The 18,797-nt window shown below is 38.4% G+C and overlaps 1 protein-coding gene and 1 long non-coding RNA gene across 10 annotated transcripts in view; both read right to left on the bottom strand.

Annotated features, from left to right (window-relative positions):
- The window catches only part of CNOT4 (CCR4-NOT transcription complex subunit 4), a 66,698-nt gene that overhangs the window by 28,936 nt on the left and 18,965 nt on the right, over positions 1-18,797 (bottom strand). For all 9 annotated transcript variants that reach the window (XM_015859292.1, XM_015859283.1, XM_015859263.2 and 6 more), the window contains 4 exons: positions 12,093-12,336; positions 4,487-4,684; positions 479-565; positions 108-209 (listed from right to left, as the gene is read on the bottom strand). In XM_015859292.1, the coding sequence (XP_015714778.1) occupies positions 108-209; positions 479-565; positions 4,487-4,684; positions 12,093-12,266 (561 nt within the window). In that variant the 5' untranslated portion in view covers positions 12,267-12,336. Of the gene's footprint in view, positions 1-107; positions 210-478; positions 566-4,486; positions 4,685-12,092; positions 12,337-18,797 lie in introns of those variants that run through there.
- On the bottom strand, positions 7,191-12,086 carry LOC107312173. The gene is made up of 2 exons (XR_001554419.1): positions 10,124-12,086; positions 7,191-8,431 (listed from the first exon to the last, which is right to left on the bottom strand). It is a non-coding gene; the product is annotated as an uncharacterized LOC107312173 (long non-coding RNA).

The following is an 18,797-nucleotide window of genomic DNA, read 5'->3' as shown; positions in this document are numbered from 1 at the left end:
TATTTTTGTTCAAGAATGCAAGCACACCTATACAAGTAACGTTTTACATGATTTGATGATTTTAATGCACTGGAAAATAATACATGACAATGTAGAAATATTACTACCTTAAGTGTTCTGCCGTCTACCACCACATTATTGACACACTGTATGGCTCTGAGAGCATCTTCTGACCGGATGTAGGTTACATATGCACTGGCACTTGGACCCTGGAAAGAAAATAAGCCATGTATTTTTTTTCCTCCTCAAACAGACCTGAGCATTAAGTTGTTCTTACAATAGCTTACTACAGAAATTGGTATATTATTTTCAAAAACATATGGCTTTAAAAAGTGACAAAAACAGGAAAATACACAGAAATCTAGATGTGATGTACAAATAATAAAAGAATAAAGATAAAAATATTTCTTAAAGTTATAAAAATACTTAGCAGAAGTGGTGTTTTGACCCTCAAATGCAGAATAGCAAATGAACTTACCTGTGAGCCTGCATATGATGTGCTGTTATTAATGACAACTTTATGTATTTTACCAAACTTCCCAAAATATTCTGGTCGTTTCAAAACCTACAAAAAGAAGAAGAAATTTAAGCGCTATACTACTTATCAATAGTCTGTGTATCTATACAACTAGGAGCTGTAGAGATGTGCTTTTTGATAAAGTGAAAGAGAGCAAGTAAATGCAGATGAAGATTTTGTTTCCAATAAAAATCATGGTTATGGACAACAGAAAGTGCGTTGTTAAAAGAATTTCAAGGAAGGATAGTATGCTTTATCTTCTGTTTTTAAATCCAGAGTGTTCGAACCCTACTCTGGTGATGTGCATCTCATTCTCCTACGTATACCTATTTTATAATTTGAGAAAAAATTCCAAATAATATTAATTTCAATCTTAAAATAACCTTGAATTTGCATACAGATACATTAACTGCCAGGAACAAAATACTGAATTTTGACTCATTTGCTCTACTCCGAAGAGAAAAAGTAAACCAACTAAAGTAGCCTTTTTGAAAGCTAGACTAAGTATAGAAAGACACTATACAAGGGTGGCTCTGAAAGTAATGCCTCCTATTATTTTTTGCATTGGCCCCACAATGTCAGAGGCAGATGATAGTATTACGGCAACAGAGGTCAGACCTTCCCACCAACATGCCATTACATTTTGTTGCTGCTACACAGATGGCAGCAGAGAGCAGTCTGACAGAAAAGCCTCTGATGTGGGAGTGCCTGTGAATCAAAGGAGTAGGATTAAATTCTTACATGAGGAAGAAATTACATCCATTGACATTCGTCAATGCTTGGTGAACACTTACGGAGACCACACAGTGGATGTGAGTGGTGGGTGGTGTGTTTCAGTGGCAAAAATGATGTGAAAGACAAGCCAGATTCCAGGCAGCCCCACATAGCCATCATGCCACAACATGAAGAGTGTCTCCATCAGTGCATCCATGTGCAACAGCTGTAAGTGGTGACTATGTTGAAAAATACTGTTTTGTAGCTGAGAATCTTTTCTATCAAGTAGTGCTATTGAGATCTTTGTATTTGTTGTGGTTTCCACAGAAATAAATAGGAAACTGTTTTGGAGCTACTTAGGTATGACACTTGCCAGGGCTGAGAAAAAATTCAGCAGAATCAACGTTGCACTGAAACAAGTGACAATATCACATCCCAGAAGGGGGAATGTCCTGTCCTGCTCTGTGCTGCATCAGTTAAGCAACAACAAATCATTTGTGGATCCTACTCAAAACAGAAACATCATATTAAGTAACTTATTACCTGCATTCCAACGGAACAGTCAATACACTGTTAACAAAAGCCTCTTTCTCTTCCCAGCAATGGTCAAAGCAACTACTCAAACTGAAGCTACCTAAGTAAAGGTTATTTCTAGCTCTAAACTGGAGACTGAAAGGAAGCAAGAACAACTTGTTTCCCCAGCTCCACCTTTAGGCATCAATACAATACAGCTAAACTGTCCTCATCCAAGAGCTTCACCTGCATCTTCTACTCTCCCTCCTTGAGGTAGTATCAAGGTTTTCATGATCCAGCAGCATCATTCACACTGGAGAAGTCCTACATAACTACAGGGCAAGCTGTAGGTTCAACCAGAAACTCTCACTGGTTTCTTCTGACCAACTTCTCAGTTGGTCCGTATCCTTTCTCAAAGACCCTACATCTACTTTTGGACACCACTACAGAGGAGACTCAGTCCTGTAAGAATTTCTTGAAGCACCTTATAGATTACTTTACTGATAACACAAGGCAGAAGGGCCATCACAGTTTTCACGGGGGCATGTCAACTGGAGTGGACTCACCTGTACTTCATTGTGATGATCTACAGACCTATCTTCAGAAATAGTAAATAGCAGCCAGCCTCCCCTTCTAACTCACTTCTATTTGTATAGGAGTTGAAAATTTAACTTAGATATGTTCAATACACATTTTTTAGCCTCTCTTTCTTTTAGGCTGGGTTTCTCAGAAATCACTAAATCATTAGGTGCTGCAGTGTTCAGTACATACCAATTGATATGTCAGTGAAAATACTACTACAAAATCTAATAAAACCCTGTCACTTACTACTCCAAAAAGCTAGTGTGAATCTACCTAGGGTTAAAAAACAAGTTTGTGTATGCTGTTTTCTAACTCACAAATCCACTATCCTGGATAGAATGGAAGGAAATTTAATACATCTTTTAAGCCTAAAATAGCACTGAATGTCAACAGTGGTTTGCAAATGCAGTTAACTGGTTCCTACTTTATTGTCAAAACCACAATGGTTTAAGATATATTTCTCTCCATATCTTTTTCACCCTTCCACTTATAAGCAGCTTTCTACTTGCTTTTCTTCAGTCTAACAAAACGTAACACATTCTCAGAGTCCTCACATTGAAGTTACTCCAAACAGTTTAGTCTGATCAGGTGAATAAAAGTTGGCACAGCAGTTTCAAAGACATCTTATCCTGTAGCATACTCTTGTCACATTCTAATTTCAAGCTACTTTTTGATGACAAGAGAACAATCCTCTTCTCTGAGTGGTTCTCTTACTAATTTTTTATTCAAATCACATCACCTTTACGTTCCTCCTAACAGCCTTAGCTGTTGGCTTTTTTCTTCTGTATTTACAGGCTTGCACTACTCTTATATTTATTCTTTATAACCTGACCTAGCTCCCACTTTAGAATAGGTTGTGCATGGCAGAGCTGTGTACTGCCAGCAGATCCAGCATAATAAAACAACAAAAGGAAAAAAAAGACCCTTAAACTCATTTTAGCTTAACAGGTTATTTGTATTCCTTTAAAAAGAGCAATTTCCTTAAAAAATAAAGCATCTATATTCTCAAAAGCAAAAAACAAATCACTTGTGAATTTATTCTCACAGAATTGTTTTAGTTCAAGCATAGCTTAAAAGTTCACCTGGCCCCCTGTTAGTAACAGGGGAGCTGGACATCTACAACTAAATCAGGTTGCTCAAAGCCTGGTTAAGTTCAACCTTGAAAATTCTGGAGTAGGAAGCTCAGTAATTGCCTTAAGCAGGAGTCAGTGAGCATCAGGAAGCCTTTCAAAAGCTGCTTCATTTAGTATCCACTAGACATGGACAAGAGATAGACTGATCAATGGGCCAAGGTTAGCTGTATGAGTTTCAATAGGGACAAGCATCAGGACCTGCATTTTGGTCACAGCAACCCCAGGCAACCCTACAGGCTTGGGGAGGAGTGGCTGGAAAGTTGCCCGATGGAAAGGGACCTTGGCGTGCTGATGGACAGTTGGCTGAATATGAGCCAGCAGTGTGCCCAGTTAGCCAAGAATGCCAAGGGCATCCAGGCTTGTATTAGGAACAGTGTGGTGAGCAGGACTAGGGAAGTAATCCTGCCCCTGTACTCAGCATTGGTCAGGCCTCACCTCGAATACTGAGTTCAGTTTTGGGCAACTTGGTACAGAAAGGACACTGAGGTGCTGGAGCAGGTCCAAAGAAGAGCAACAAGGCTTGTGAAGGGCTTGGAGAATATGCCCTATTAGGAGAGACTGAAGGAACTGAGGCTGTTTAAGTCTGAATAAAAGGAGACTGAGGGTAGACCTTATTGCTCTCTTCCAATATCTGAAAGGTGCTTACAATGAGAGTGGGGTTGGTCTCTTCTCACTGGTGAGAGGTGCCAGGACAAGGGGAAATGGCCTCAAGCTGCACCAAGTAAGCTTAGGTTAGATATTAGGAAAAACTTCTTTACAGAAAGGGTCATTAAGCACTGGAAGGAGCTCCCCAGTGATGTGATTGAGTCACCATCCCTGGATGTGTTTAAAAACCTTTTGGATGTGGTGCTCAGGGACATGATTTAGCAGAGGGTTGTTAGTTACTGGAGGTATGGATCAGCTGAACTCGATCTTTAAGGTCTTTCCCAACCTGTTGATTCTATGATTCTAAGAGTGCACACAGAGGTGTCCCAGTAGTTTATTGACAGCAAGTTAAGAGCAAGATCTACAAATACGAAATGCTTACCTCTGGGTCTGCTAGGCGCTGAGATAACCCTACCACAAAGACAAGATTCTTCTGTACAACCCGTACACTGGCCAAATGTTTGCGATTCTCTGATATCTTCTGTTTCCTCTCATTTTGTTTCTGTTTCTTTTCATTTTTTATCCTTTGCAGCTCTTCCTGGGAGAGTGGTTTGTACACTGCTGGATCTTCTGGATATGGCTAGATATAACAAACACAATTAAAAACAACCTATATTGGAGACAACATATTTGAAAATCGTTAATCCTGTCATTCTAACACATGCATTTCATTCCTCCATCAGACTGTTCTGACTGTTATGCCAAACCATGAAAGTAGCATATTAAGTAAATATTGCAAATTTTTAGAGTTTTCCTATTTATGGGCTTAATACTGATGTAAGCAAGAGCCACATTCTAACTCAGCTGCCTAGTCAATCTTGCAATATTAAAAGCAGCTGCAACATGACAGCTAACACATCTCATTAAGATTTCACTAACACTGCAAAGTAAGTAGAGTGAAAGTATTCTGCATACGCATATTGTGAGCGTATCAAACAACCTAATACAACTGTGTTAACAAACTTGAAGACTACAGGATAAGAAATTGAAATATAAGTGTAATTTCAGTGACCCAAGACAACAGCAACACCATTACGTGACTCAATCTTTACATGGTTACCTTCTCTGAACAAAAAGACAGGTTTCAAAACAGTTAACTGCACACTGATTTGACAGTATTTTTGCTATGCTTATTCATCATTTTGCAACTTAGGCTTTGTCTTCCCTGGACAAAGGTGCATTTCAAGCCTTAAGATTATAATCTACAGATGACTTCTCAAACAGATACAACACTAGATTATAATTTCAAAATTAACCAGCAAAAAAGAGAAAGGTCCTTGATATTGCCTAGAAAGACTGCTGTAATCATGTAGAGTGTGCATCTATTGCCACAAAGGCAGTACTTTAGCCCAGTCATTTAGACTATGGTGCAGAGTCTTCTGTCCCAGACTACTACTCCAAGCAGTCCATATTCCTTACTTGTGCCACTTCTTTCATTCTGAGAAGTTACATTTTGTACTTAACATACAAAGCAATGCCAAGGCACAGAAGGTGTATAGAACCTACCTCAAAGCGTTTCTAATGCTGAACACATAGCCAAAAAGGAATAGTGCGGGATATGTGTGTTAAGGTAAAGATTTGAGATAAAGAACTTAAGCAGATGAGTATGCTGAGCCAAGCTCTTAGTCTGTACTACAATAACCAAAGATTTCAATTTCCAACAAAAATATAGTAACTTGCCTGACTGCCCTCTACTAATACTAGAATAGAAAACGTTGTCATACTAAATGACCTGAGTAAACCTGCAGCAGCAAATGAAAATGAGGTTTGGTTTAAACACATGTATTCTGATACTGAAAGAGCCACTCAGCAAATTCTTACAACTGATAGTCTTCTGAGTACATTGTCAAACAAAACAAAGATCCACTTACAAGTTTAATAAGTCACAGGTCTAGCATCACAACACTACACTTGAGACAACATTTGAAAATACACCGTGGCCAACTTCAGCAGATGCTATTGAAAGTTTAAACATCAAGTTCTCTAGATCCTGTTTTTAGTATCATGAAGGAATTTAAACTTGTACTACATCTAGTATTAATCAAAAGTACACACTTAAGTGCTCTGCATGAAAACACCACAAGTACTCACATTATCCTTTAATAACAATGCTTAAGATCACACTGTTCTTCAGAGTTATTCCATTCATAAGTAATACTGAGTACTTAATGCAGATTTCACTTACTGAACATTTAGTGATCGTTTGATGATAAATAAGAACCCATCATAGTAAGGTCACTTGAAGCTAGCTATAGCCAATGATTTTCTTGAGTTTTAACATGTAAAAAATATGGATAGATAATAGATATGGAATAATCCTATATTATGCTTCACTTAAAGAGCTCCTCAAAGTCTCAGAATAAAGGAGATACTGGTTTGTTCTGGGGAAGAGAAAAGAGTGCTCAAAGAGATATAATTCAGTTATGATGATCAAGCTCAGTTCAGAAATAGGAACAAAAAAGTGCACCAGTACAAGATGGAGTTCCACAATTAAAATAGCTTGCCCTACAGTGAATAGTGTGGTATCATCTTGGCAAATCAGATTTTTACAGATTAATTTTTTTTCCCCAAATCTCATGCTATACAAGGCAGGTCTTACAAATATAATGCTGTCTGGCACTCTGCCCTCAGTAGGTTCTGTAAGACCCCTGAAGACCCAGGAAAAATACAGCAAACAGTTCACTGACTATTTTCTTGCTAAGTATAGCAGCATTATGAGCATATCTTCAAATGAGAAGCACAGAGACAGTACATCCCTTCTCCGTACAGCAAATTGTTACTGGAAGTTCTCAACACAAGTCTGCAAACCTCCTACATGTCTCAAGTATATGCCCGAGGAGATCATTTGTCCATAATAAAAACAGTGCTTTGTATTTGTACTGGAGAGCATGGGAACTGCTGGGATATATGCGACTAAACGGCAGTAACTTCAAAACCATAGAGTAGACACGTCTTCTGACCAGGGAGAACCAGACCACCTGAATAAGGATTTCAACCATTTGCAAGTAGCAGCAGTTGATTTGCCACCACAGATAACTTGTTTGAGCAACAGAACGATCAAAAGTTCTCATTAGATAGTGCAGTGCTGAGTTGTATATAAAATGTTTTATTTGTATCCTTATCACTTCCCTGACATTTAATGCCGCTAAGGAACACTAACATTTGGACACCCTGACTTGCAGGACCCGTAAATGAGTCTATGTACCTCTTCATGCAAGAGTGAATCAGAAACCCAATTCTAAGTGAAAGATGACTATACAAAACATGAAGCATGATGAAAGTTGAGTAATTTTATGCATTTAAGGAGAGAGACAAGTTAGCAAAGCACTACCAGCATTTGAGAAATTTGTTCTAAAAATTCTAAGTCCTAAGAACTCTGCCACTTCCAAATAATGGCATAAACTCAGTCTACAAATAAGACAATAAATGATTTCATCTTCAGAGAGACTGCTTCTGGCAGAGAAGTTCATGAACTCAGGAGACAGTTCAATTACAGACAGAATATAAGCAGCAAATGCTGATGGGAAATGGCTCTGAAAATCAAAGTGAACTGACTGTGGGGTAGTTTCACAATATCATTTCACCTGCTTTTTACTCTGTCCAACTCTATTAAACCAAAGGAGGACCATAGGTCCCCACAAGCTCTCACAGCCAGTATTAGTGGCTATGCAACAGGACATACCTAAGAAAAATAACCAAAACCCAACAACCTAGGTCAAGAACAAATCTATTTCTGTTTTGCATGGCATAAAACAAGGGGCTAGATGTTCCTAATGGCCAAGATGTACTTGTTTAACTTACTATCACTGATTCCTTAGATGACAGAGTTTGAGATCCAAGCAAAGTAGCTACATCAAATGTTATCAGCATTTATATACCTTCAAATACAGGACATTAAGAGATGTCAACATCACTGATTCACTACCTAAATTTTATATCCTTCTCTTAAGTTATACAAAAGCTCTTCAGCCAAAACCTATGGAAACCACCTCGACAAGATCTGCCAAGACGGATAATGACCCAACTGTTTATACTATCTACACGTTGCTGGTAGTCCTACAAGAACTTCAAAAGTTCAAATATCTCTTCTGAAGTCTCATTTCTTTTAGCAGAGATGGCCCTTGATGAATTCATGGTCTTCCTCACTAAGTCTGTCTTGTCTTTTTTTTTCTTTCAGACTATTTTCCCCCACATTTTGCCACTTGTTGAAAGCCGAGCTGGTATTGATCAAGCATTTTGAGTTTGTGATTTCCCAGACGGATCACATTCCTTCCACACAACGGATGTGCCAATATTTCCCAGTTGCTGCCTTGCTGGGAATTAGGTTCTGAAATGAGAAATACAGAGAAAGTCAATAAGGTTTATGTATTGTATACATCATACTAGTTATACCAAACAACAAGTAGAAATTCTAACTATCAACTATTGCACTGAACTATTAAGTTATGGCACTAGCAGCATAAGAAAGTATGTTTGAAGACTGTATTGCTTTTACAAAGGCAGGAATAGAAAAAAGACAAGAACATGTGTAAAACATGATAGGTGGGTTTTTTTGGTCATAAATGTGTAAGCTTAAAAATAAACTCTATCTCCAATGGAATGCATCAGGAGAAATAAGGTTTGTTCTCCAATTCCTTGACATAGCAAGATAAAAGAACAGCAGCACATCAAATTATACTTTTTTGTGGAAGTGCAAAGCAATTAAGAAGAGTAAAGAAGTGATGCTTTTTGACTGTCTGTGGCTTTTTTGGAGCTCCTTAGTGACATTTTAAAATTGTAATAGCTGACACTAAGGTTTTCGTGCTATGCTCTACCAAAGAAATGTAACTAACTAAAAATTATAGACATTCATATAAAAAGAGTACTTGGGACACTGAATTTTAAGGAAAAAAATAGCATTGGTTGTACAACTGAAACTAGTGAGTTTGCTGACATGTACGGTCGCTTTTAAGGACAGCATATTTTCATTTTATTTTGACCAGTCAATGACTGCTTTACTCACAGTTAAGAAACCAATTGACTGGAAAAAACAGAAATGCTTGCTTAGCACCTTACAATTGACTAGACCTACAGTTCTGAAGGGCATCAAGAACAGGTCAGTTCTTATAGCTAATGAAATTAGCAGAAACGATTTATAAGTTTATTTCAAAAGCTGTAACAGTTTACAATGCCTTTGCTACGTTAAGACTAATAAACATTAAGATCAGTACTCCAGGTCAAGTCATATTTTCCTGTTCTCACAAGTAAAGCAAGTGCGTGTGTACTACCATTACTAACTGGAAAAAACTTAATACATACTAACTCGATTGGTTGCAACCACGTGAATATTTTCTGTGAACATGTATGTTAAGCTACCTAACAGTTCAGGTATGTAGAGGTACTTTCCCCTTAGTGGGAAGTAATGCAAGGTAACATCTTAGTTAGAAGCTAGTTAAAGAAACTTAGGAAATTAAGATATATGCAATATGCAGTCCAAGCCTTTCAGACACGTAGCACAGATATCACTCTAAGAGCAGAGCCAATAGAATTTATCACAGACTTATTTCAAAATCTTCCCAAACCTTTCATACAAAATCCCCAACTAGGGAACTTCATTGCTGCTCTCTAGAGACCAACAGCCAAACAGATGGAGAACATTTATTGCCACTAAACACCCCTAGCACCAAGAACTGTTCTCCTATTAAGTAACTGTATGTGACATTGGTATACTTTAACATATGAGCCCTTGCTTTAATATATGTATTTTCACAGTTTCATTTTGCATTAAGAATCCTGCGCTGACATACGAATTATTAACAAGGGGTAACTGCTGAGAGCACAGTACCTACTGACACTTCCTCACAATGAAAGCATCTACAAAAATTTTACTGCTTTGCCACTTTCTTTAATTCAGCACGAAGTGATTGCAGCCAATGAATAGCACAGTTGACACAATAGAGAACTGTTTCGATCTTTACCCCAGAAGCCTTAACTATACACAGATGGGAAATACATAAACACACTGCATTCAAAAACACACCTGTTGCAGAAGGTTCAATGCACTTCACAAGGTGATTTCTTCAAGCTTCTTTGATGCTGCCATCAGCTGTATAGCTCCAAATGGTTTATTCCCAGGATCCCAACAGGGCCTCTGAACCACAATGTCCAACTGTACTATAAAAAGGTGTGTTCTCTGTGCTTTTACAATCCAACAATCCAATGAAACAGCTGCGACTCTCCTTTAAAGCATCTTGCAGTTCACAGATGAAGAAAACATCAAGCTATAATCCACATCCATTGTAAAAGAAGCCGTCTTCCTCTCCTGGAATGGCGTGCTTCCTTCCTTCCGACTGCAGAGTTCATTCCAGCTTTTCTTCCAGAACCTCTCCTTTTTCCACACAAACTGTATTCCAACTCAGTAAAATATTTGTGTAACCAATCATAAGGCAGATTATTCCACATAAGAAAGTTGAGTTGTGGCAATATCTGTATTTGAAGGAATCCCAGAGGCACTGAGCAGCAATGCCAATTGTGTGATTTCTCACATATCATCCCCAAACTTGCAATAATGACCAGAGACAAATCAGTTGTTGGCAAAAAAAAAAGTAGCATAATATATCCAAATACATGAAGCAACTTACACAGATGAGGAAATTTAAAAAAAAAAAAAAAAAAGCCCCCCCAAAAAAAACCAATAAAAGTCGTTTGTACCATGAGATCTTGTGTTTGTAGAGTAGAAATTTGCTTGTACTATGTGAAGTCCTATACAGCACCGTGCCTGCTGCACATGACACATACGTGGAAACCAATTTGGCCAATGACGGGTAGACCTTCCTTGTAGAATCCGCAGAACAAATACTGCGCCAACTTGTTACAACATGTTAACAATGTTACTCTGCAATAGCCTCGGAGTTTGCAGAGGCATCCGAAGACAAGCTAGCCCAGAGAGCTCTAGCATAACTAAAGCCCAAAAGAGCAGCAAGAAAATATGACTGGAAGTGTTTATATAAAGCTGTGGCAGTGAATCAAGATAGTGAACTCAGGTAAGATTACTCAGGGTCTGAGAAGGGAGCTGTAATGTGAGACAGGAAGCCAAAGGCATAAACTGAGGATAGGAACACAATTAAATATCAGGAGAAAACGCAGATATAAGTAGCTGGAATTACAAAAAAAGGAAGGCTGGGCAAGAAAGTTACAATCAAGGGATATAATTAGAATTAAAGATATGATACTGAGAAATTATTTTATAGTAAACATTGAAGATGAAGTAATAAGGTTATACAAAATACCATGAGAAGAAGGAAAATAGTTCAAAGAAAAAAGTGGGCAACTTGGTGAAGCTGAAGTTTATAGATGCGGCCAACCACAGTAATGGCCAGACTTCAGGTAAGAGATAAGGGGAAAAAAATAATAAACGAGACTCTCAAAATACTACCTTTAAGTATTTTGCAACAAGATCAGAATAGGAGGCAAACAGACTTAGCCTAGATTTTAAAAAGCTTTAAATTTTAATATCATTGGATATTTCCCAAAGTTTTTACATGTTCAGCATCCAGAAAAATGGATTAAGAGCTCTGGTACTGCAAACAAAACAAGCAGGTGCTTTATAAGCTTGCCTCAGACAGATCTGCTACTTCAGCTAGAACCCTGACCCTCAGAAAACCCCTAACACTGGAATCCTCACTGTCCTTCCTGATCGAAACTCTGGCAATGCATGAGTACTCCAAATCACAGAATTATTATTATTATGCTGTTTTCCCAGCATCAGCATACCTCTGTTCTACAGCTTCCCCTACTAATCCAGTTTCTGAATTCAACAAATCAAGACTAGCAGTTGCACAATAGATTTGATACGCGCAGACACAAGTTTCAAAGATCCAACACCTCACCTTTGAATTACACCACTACTAGAAGAATGTTTCCCAGAAGGAAAAGGATGTCTTTGGTATCACCACAAGGCAAGAGCCTTGTGATATGAGCAAGACGCGCTGCTGATCCAGGATATTTACCTTTCTGCAAGCAGGACAAAGTCCATTCTCATCAGTGCGGATACGATGCCAACAGAAACGACAGATTTGGTAGCCACAGGTGCAAGGGAAGAAGTTGATGTCATCAATCTCCAGAGGCTCCATGCAAAGGGGGCATTCCACAGGGTCTTCCTTAGCATCAGGGCTGCGAGACATCTTTATGTGTTCGCAGAGCAGCAAAAGTTTATAATAACTTAATAGATAAAGAAGGTCAGCACTTGAGGGGCTGCAAGAAAAAAAAAACACAACAGAAGAAAGTGATTGGTACTTTTGAGAACCTTTTTATAGTTCCTTTTTATATTTCACTTCTCTATCACTTTCATTCTCCCCACACAAATTATCTACAAACACACAATCTTCTAGTTAATAACTGGAGTTCAAGTCTGTCCTCCTACTTACGAGTCACACAGGTAATACGAAAGATGCTATTGATGTTCCTCCCTACCTAGGTATGTAAGCACTTTGACAATCTACTAGCCTATTTGGGTTTCAAGTCGTACAGTTGCAAAGAAATGCTTAGAATGTATGATGTACAGTGTCAAGTTCTTTCAGCTCCTTTTTGCTGACTGCTTGCTTGAAATCTTCTACAAATTCAACTCAGGACTTCATGTTCAAGACCAATTTATTCCCTTTCCCAGGGATTTGGAACTACATTTAGGTCATCCATTCAGACTTTTCAGAAGGGTTACAGAATTATTGAACAGAAACAATGAAAAGCTTCTCACACAGGGCGATTCATTTCTTTGCCCATCCCTTTTTTTTTTTTGGTACAGAGACCAACCAAACCTTGGGACTACTTTTAATGAAGCATTAACCAAGGTTTATCAGGTACAAAACTTTCTACATGTCAGATAACTTTCATCAAGTCATCTACGCTTTTCATCGGCATTTAATTCACACTGAAGCTGAAATATGTTCTATGTGCCAGGAACAAAGAAAAGAAAAACACCCTGGTTTCAGCTAAGAGAGCAGACAATACAGCTTCTCTGGATCTGCATACTGAAAAAGAAACAAATTCATGTCACTACTTTCTTAACTCGTAGTTTTCCATTTCATTTTTATCCAAAGTAATACCAGATTGTGTATTCAACCCTTCCCCCGGCTTTTAGGAGAAAGTTTGGGGACAAATTCTTATGTCTGTCTACTTGAAGAGTGATATTTAATCCTATGCTCAGAAATGAGTTTTGAGATCAATTCCTTGCACAAAGATTTCTATATGTGGCAACTTCAGCATTATGTATATGTAGCTCATACCTAAACAACTACAAAACCCAGTTCCACCTATCATCATCTTCTGACTCTAAACCATGCTTCCTCGCAGAGGAAAGAAGCTGAAGCTTGAAGAACAGCACAGACACATATGCAATCAAAGTACAAACTAAATGCATAGCAGGAGAAAAAATGGTATATTGCTTAGAACGGTTGCATCGTAGCCAGGTCTGTGTGTTCACCAGCAGATACCAGCATCCTACACTAACTGCAATTTAGACTATTTTCATAGTGAGTATAGCCTCAAGGTACAAAACACAACTCTAAACACAGAACATTGCCCTTAAGAAGTAAAAGAAACAAACAAGTTTCATTAAATGCTCAAATAAAAGTAAAGAAGGGAGAAAGTATATTAGACACACTAAGTCTTATTTCTCTACATGGCATGTGCTAGCAACAACACTGCCTTCTTTCTGACCTTCACAAGGATTGAAATCAAAGAAGTTAAACTCCTACAATAACATAGGAACTTTTACTTAATTATCTGTCATTTAATTAGTGGTATATTACAATCCTTCTGACCACCACAAAACCACATCATGGGACCTTATCAGTGTTTCAGACAGAACAGAATCTGGCCTGAAAGAAGTCTTGGTTTGCCTGGAAGCTTTGTCGTGTTTATAAAACCCATTCATGTTGGCTGCAAGGACTGTTAAAAGGCCGCAGCACACCATTTAATGACTTGTTACTCAGATAACGTGCATTTCTTCAGCAACTCTTATACTTTTTGTATTCCATGTATGCAAGTTGTTTGCTATAACACACTTCACACTTGTATGGCTGAAAAAGCATTACCATTTGAAAGTGACTTTAAAAACTGAAGCATGCACTACACTGCAGATATTTTGTTCAGTTTTTATCTTGATTTGTCTTTGTACAGATCGCTAAATAACTGATCAGTAAGTAAAAGGGCATATTCTGATCAATACTGTACTTATTCCACTGCACATCCAGCAACTTCAAGCCTACTGAAACATGCGTAAGTAAAGCTATGTTAGTACTAACGAAGCTATAATGCATTGAAATGTAGCTCTGAAGAACTTCCAGGTCATCACAATAAACCCACTGAACTATGAAGCAATTTCTGGAATCTCAACTAGGAAAAGTTATCAATTCATGTAAAAACAAGTGTGACATGTTAGCCAGTGCCTCTGGGATATGCAAACAAGCTCTAGCAAAATTGCAACATGATTAACATTTATGAGCTGTTTAAGTTAACACTTAGAGTTCAGCATCTGCTAGCAATAATGCCAATAGTTTGCTTCAGTCAGTAAATGGCCTGTTATTTAACAATGAGAAATGAAGAGCAGCTGTGCACCATGTTTCAAGAAACTAAATTAAAAGCAATATTTATTTGCTTGGGAAAACACCAATTCCAGCATCCAACCTAAAGATTCTCTCCAGTGAACTGTCTCCACTTTGGGGGTGTGGGGGAGGTTAATATACCTGATATATGTCCAATTCTGCATCAGAGTAATGCTCATTTTTCAAAATCAGAACAGTAACACTCATGCAAAGCTACCAAGAAACATAACCAGTCAGCTCTAAGGCTATTCTAGAGAATTCATTCTGAAGATTAACCTCATCAGAAAAGTAATGCAGTGACAGCAAACCTCACAAGGTAGTACTACAAGATATATTCAATCCATAGCATGGAACTTGGGATCAAGTTCACAGAGATTAATTTAACAGCATCTCAAGATGAAAAAAGGAACATTGCATATATGTATGTGCACACAAAATAACAGTAGCTAGCATTTGTCTGTATGCTTTCTCTATATAGCACTGACACTGCTGTCAAACAGCACTCCAGCAGCTCCACATCCTGTTTTCACACGGGCTTCTTTAAACATTCACACAGAGAAAGGAGCAAAGGTGGACAATGTCCAGCAGCATCTCGTAGATACACTTAACTTGCAATTGGTAATAATCAGAAAGCAGACGTATTTAGTTGATGAGGTAGAAGGGATACGATATCTATTAGCTGTACTTAACATGACAAATTTTGAACCGAGATCCCTAAATCTCTCATTACTAGAGCAATTTTTTTTTCCTAAAAAGAGCTACTCCCATTTCTTGCACTTTTTCTTCAGACCATCTGCTAAGAGTCATTGACAGAAAGTGGATTGAAATGGGTCAGCTCACTTGATCATGCAGAAAGCACAACGGGAGTACCTACACGTGTGCCAATAGTCTAAATTTTCCTTAATATTGTGCTCTCTCCCTAGGCCATAAAGAGAACAAGTGCACGCCTACTTACTTCTGCCACTCTTGCTGTAAAGGATCACTAGTATTAAAAAGTGAAATACTGTTTGCAAGCCCTAATACACCAATTTTCTGGGTACGAGGTCTAAATTATTGATTTCATTGTAAGAGATCCACATTCCAATACAGAAACATCATCAAGCAGCCAGGACAGTACTTTGGCAAAACAAAGCATTTTGTAGAAGACAGATGGTTTAGAGACTAAGAGCTTTGTTAATGTATGTACGTGCATCAATTTGTGATATGACAGCATTTAACTGTAGTCACTAACATAATAAACAGTACCCAGCACCAGGGAAGAGCATCCTGGCAGACCAAGTGCTCAGTGTTATGGTAACTGGCTAATAGACTGCAGCCACTCAAGCTCCCTGCAGCAAGGCACAGAGTCTGAGTGATGGCAGCTGTACCTCCCTAGATCTGTGAAGCATATGAAATCTGAACTTCCCAATATCCATTTTTTCTGACACTTTTATCTCTGAAGATTAAAAATAATAATAATCCCAGACACAGAAGCTTCACTGGTGCTACCCTGAGTAACTTTAGGGATGCTGGCTGGAACAGCTTAGAACCCCATTTGATGTTACAACCCCCCTTGAACTGTGAATCTGTGAAACCTATTATCCAAAAGTAATGATGTTAAAGTAGCTGCTATCACCAAATCCCAGATGATTTCCAAACTGATACAACATATCCTTGAATTCTTTTCCTGAAGTAAAAAAAGTTTTTCAACCTTAAGAGAACCGGTTCCTCCAAAGAAAGGGAACAGATCACAGAGCCAGTAAATTAACATGACATGGCCTGACTGCGCTTTTAAGGAAACTTGGTACAGCTGTTAACGAGGCGTTAGTTATTTAGTTAGGACATCTTCATACAGGAGAAGACAAACCTCAAGAGTTTGCTTCAGCTTTTCGCCTACTGGAGTTCTTATCAGTTTTTCCATCAGCTGTTCTTCAGTTCTCCTCTCTTCTTCAGAGAGGTAAGAACATGCCATTCTGTAGTGAAAACACCTTGTGCTAGCTTGTATTATACTGCACACCTAATAATAATAGCCAGCATTCCCAGGTCCAATTACAAAAAAGCTCAGATCTGACAAGCTCTACAGCCTTTAGAGAGATTACCCAGAGAGATTACTCTCTCACACAGAAATCACACCAGTTGAGGCTGCAAGACTGTTTGAAAATAACAGCTTGCAACATTCTGCAGCCAACTTAGCATCTGGATAATTTACCAGGACTTATTACTGACCTGCTGCTTTCAGCTGCATTTGTTCACATAGGCCTAATATTACAGCTGGTCTGATCTCAAAGGATGTCTGAAGAACAAGAGGCACATCACTAAGTATACCCAGCACAGAGCACTATCATTGTAGGATGCTCCAAAAGAAACATACACATTATTTAAACTTCTACCAAAGGACAGCTCAGATTTTATATTAAACAAACAACTCTCACTTGCCTTTTCATGGTGTAGCATGAACAAGATTGCTGCAGCATCTTTAGAAGATGCAACCTGCCTGGTCCAACTGTAGTCCGTATCTGTACTATAGTGCAAAAGCCTTTAGCCTTTTCATATTAGTTCCTAGATATCTTTAGATTATCCAAGTGAAGGAAAAGATATTCAGCTAAACCTCCTGCCAACAGATCCCCAGAAACCATTATATACTACATAAAATAGCTTCTTCACAGATATAACGAGTTATTTGCTGCTTAAAGCAGCAGTTACAGGAACCAGGGCTAAGGAAAATCATATGCAAAATTTTCTCTTGGAACATTTGTGAAAACTAAAGCATTCAAGAACCTCTAATTGTTAAAAGTCCAACATTATCTTTTGCTCCAGAGAACAGTATCCAGTTCTTAAAGCACAACTGTGAAGTTCTCTTGGTTATAATAATTCTCTAAGTTTGGAGGAAAGGGCACAGAAAAGGACAATAAAAGCTGATCACACCAAACATAAGCACATTCTTATTTGTAGTGTCATTCACTGTAGAGAGACAGATTCTTTAAGCCTGCAGGAATTCCCCAAATGACAGGCAGAAAGCTGAGTATAAAGTGAAGACTGAATGATCACAGCTTCTGGCTTCCTGTCTCCACCAAATATGTTATGAACCTTTGAAATACCCTACTTCCTACAACTGAATCACTGAGTTGCCACATCAGTATTACGTGATAACAAAACAGAAAGCTTATCAGCCATATATAAGTACTATTCTCACATAAGATAAAACACGACAATAAGTTTTCTTGAACTGTGTATAACTGAATCAACTTGAATCAACAGTGTCACTGTGGCATGAATGGAATTAAGACTTATTCACTCTGAAGCTTAACACAGGCTTAAGGTGCTTCAGAATCAGGACATGGAAGATGCAGCCAGTGTTACTGACAGCCCCACGACTCTGGTCAGCCGCATCCTTAAAGTTTGCTTTCTCAGCTTATGCTTTACTAAGAACCTGAAAGGGGCAACACATTTTAAAGAACTAGGTTTACAGAATCAGTAACTTCAGCTTCCAGATAGACATTAAGCACCCAAAGAAGCATCTGCTCATAAACAGTAACACGTCAGATTATCCATCCGTGAGCAAAGGATGCAAAGCCTGAAGCTCTCAAGGTTTAGCCTGTAATCAAGTCCAATGGCCATGCAAGTCAGAGCCAGACAGTCAGCAGGCAGACAGAACAAGAGAAATATCCAGCTGTTCATGGAGAGAAGTCACACTCCACAAATAATTCTGAAAAATGTCACAGATGGTGGGACATGTAGAAATCAACAGAGAACTTCAACACTACGAGACACAAAATCCACTGCCAAGGAAGCTGCTGCTCCCAATGCTTCCTGAGTTGGAGAAACAGAGACTTTGGGACCACTACCAGGAAGCAACACAACATTTGTGCCAATCTTGTATTCTTTCGCAGAACATCTGCTACCAGTCACTAACCATGGCAAGATGCTACACTAGGTAATTCTATAGTGATCCAGTACAGCAGTTCTTGATCACAGTATCAGCCTGATTTACTACAAAGTTCCACATTTTCAGAAACACAAAAGGAAGGATCCTGTAATACATGCCAGTGAGTTTGAAATGTTTTGGAAACCAAAATCCTTCCACGTCTTTTTAATTTCACTTCTTATCTGTAGGAGCTGACTAATGTTTTTATA

The sequence above is a fragment of the Coturnix japonica genome, chromosome 1, assembly GCF_001577835.2.
Source record: "Coturnix japonica isolate 7356 chromosome 1, Coturnix japonica 2.1, whole genome shotgun sequence".
Lineage (NCBI taxonomy): Eukaryota > Metazoa > Chordata > Aves > Galliformes > Phasianidae > Coturnix > Coturnix japonica.
The sequence above is the reverse complement of the archived record's forward strand: the minus strand, read 5'-3'. Positions and strand labels throughout refer to the sequence as shown.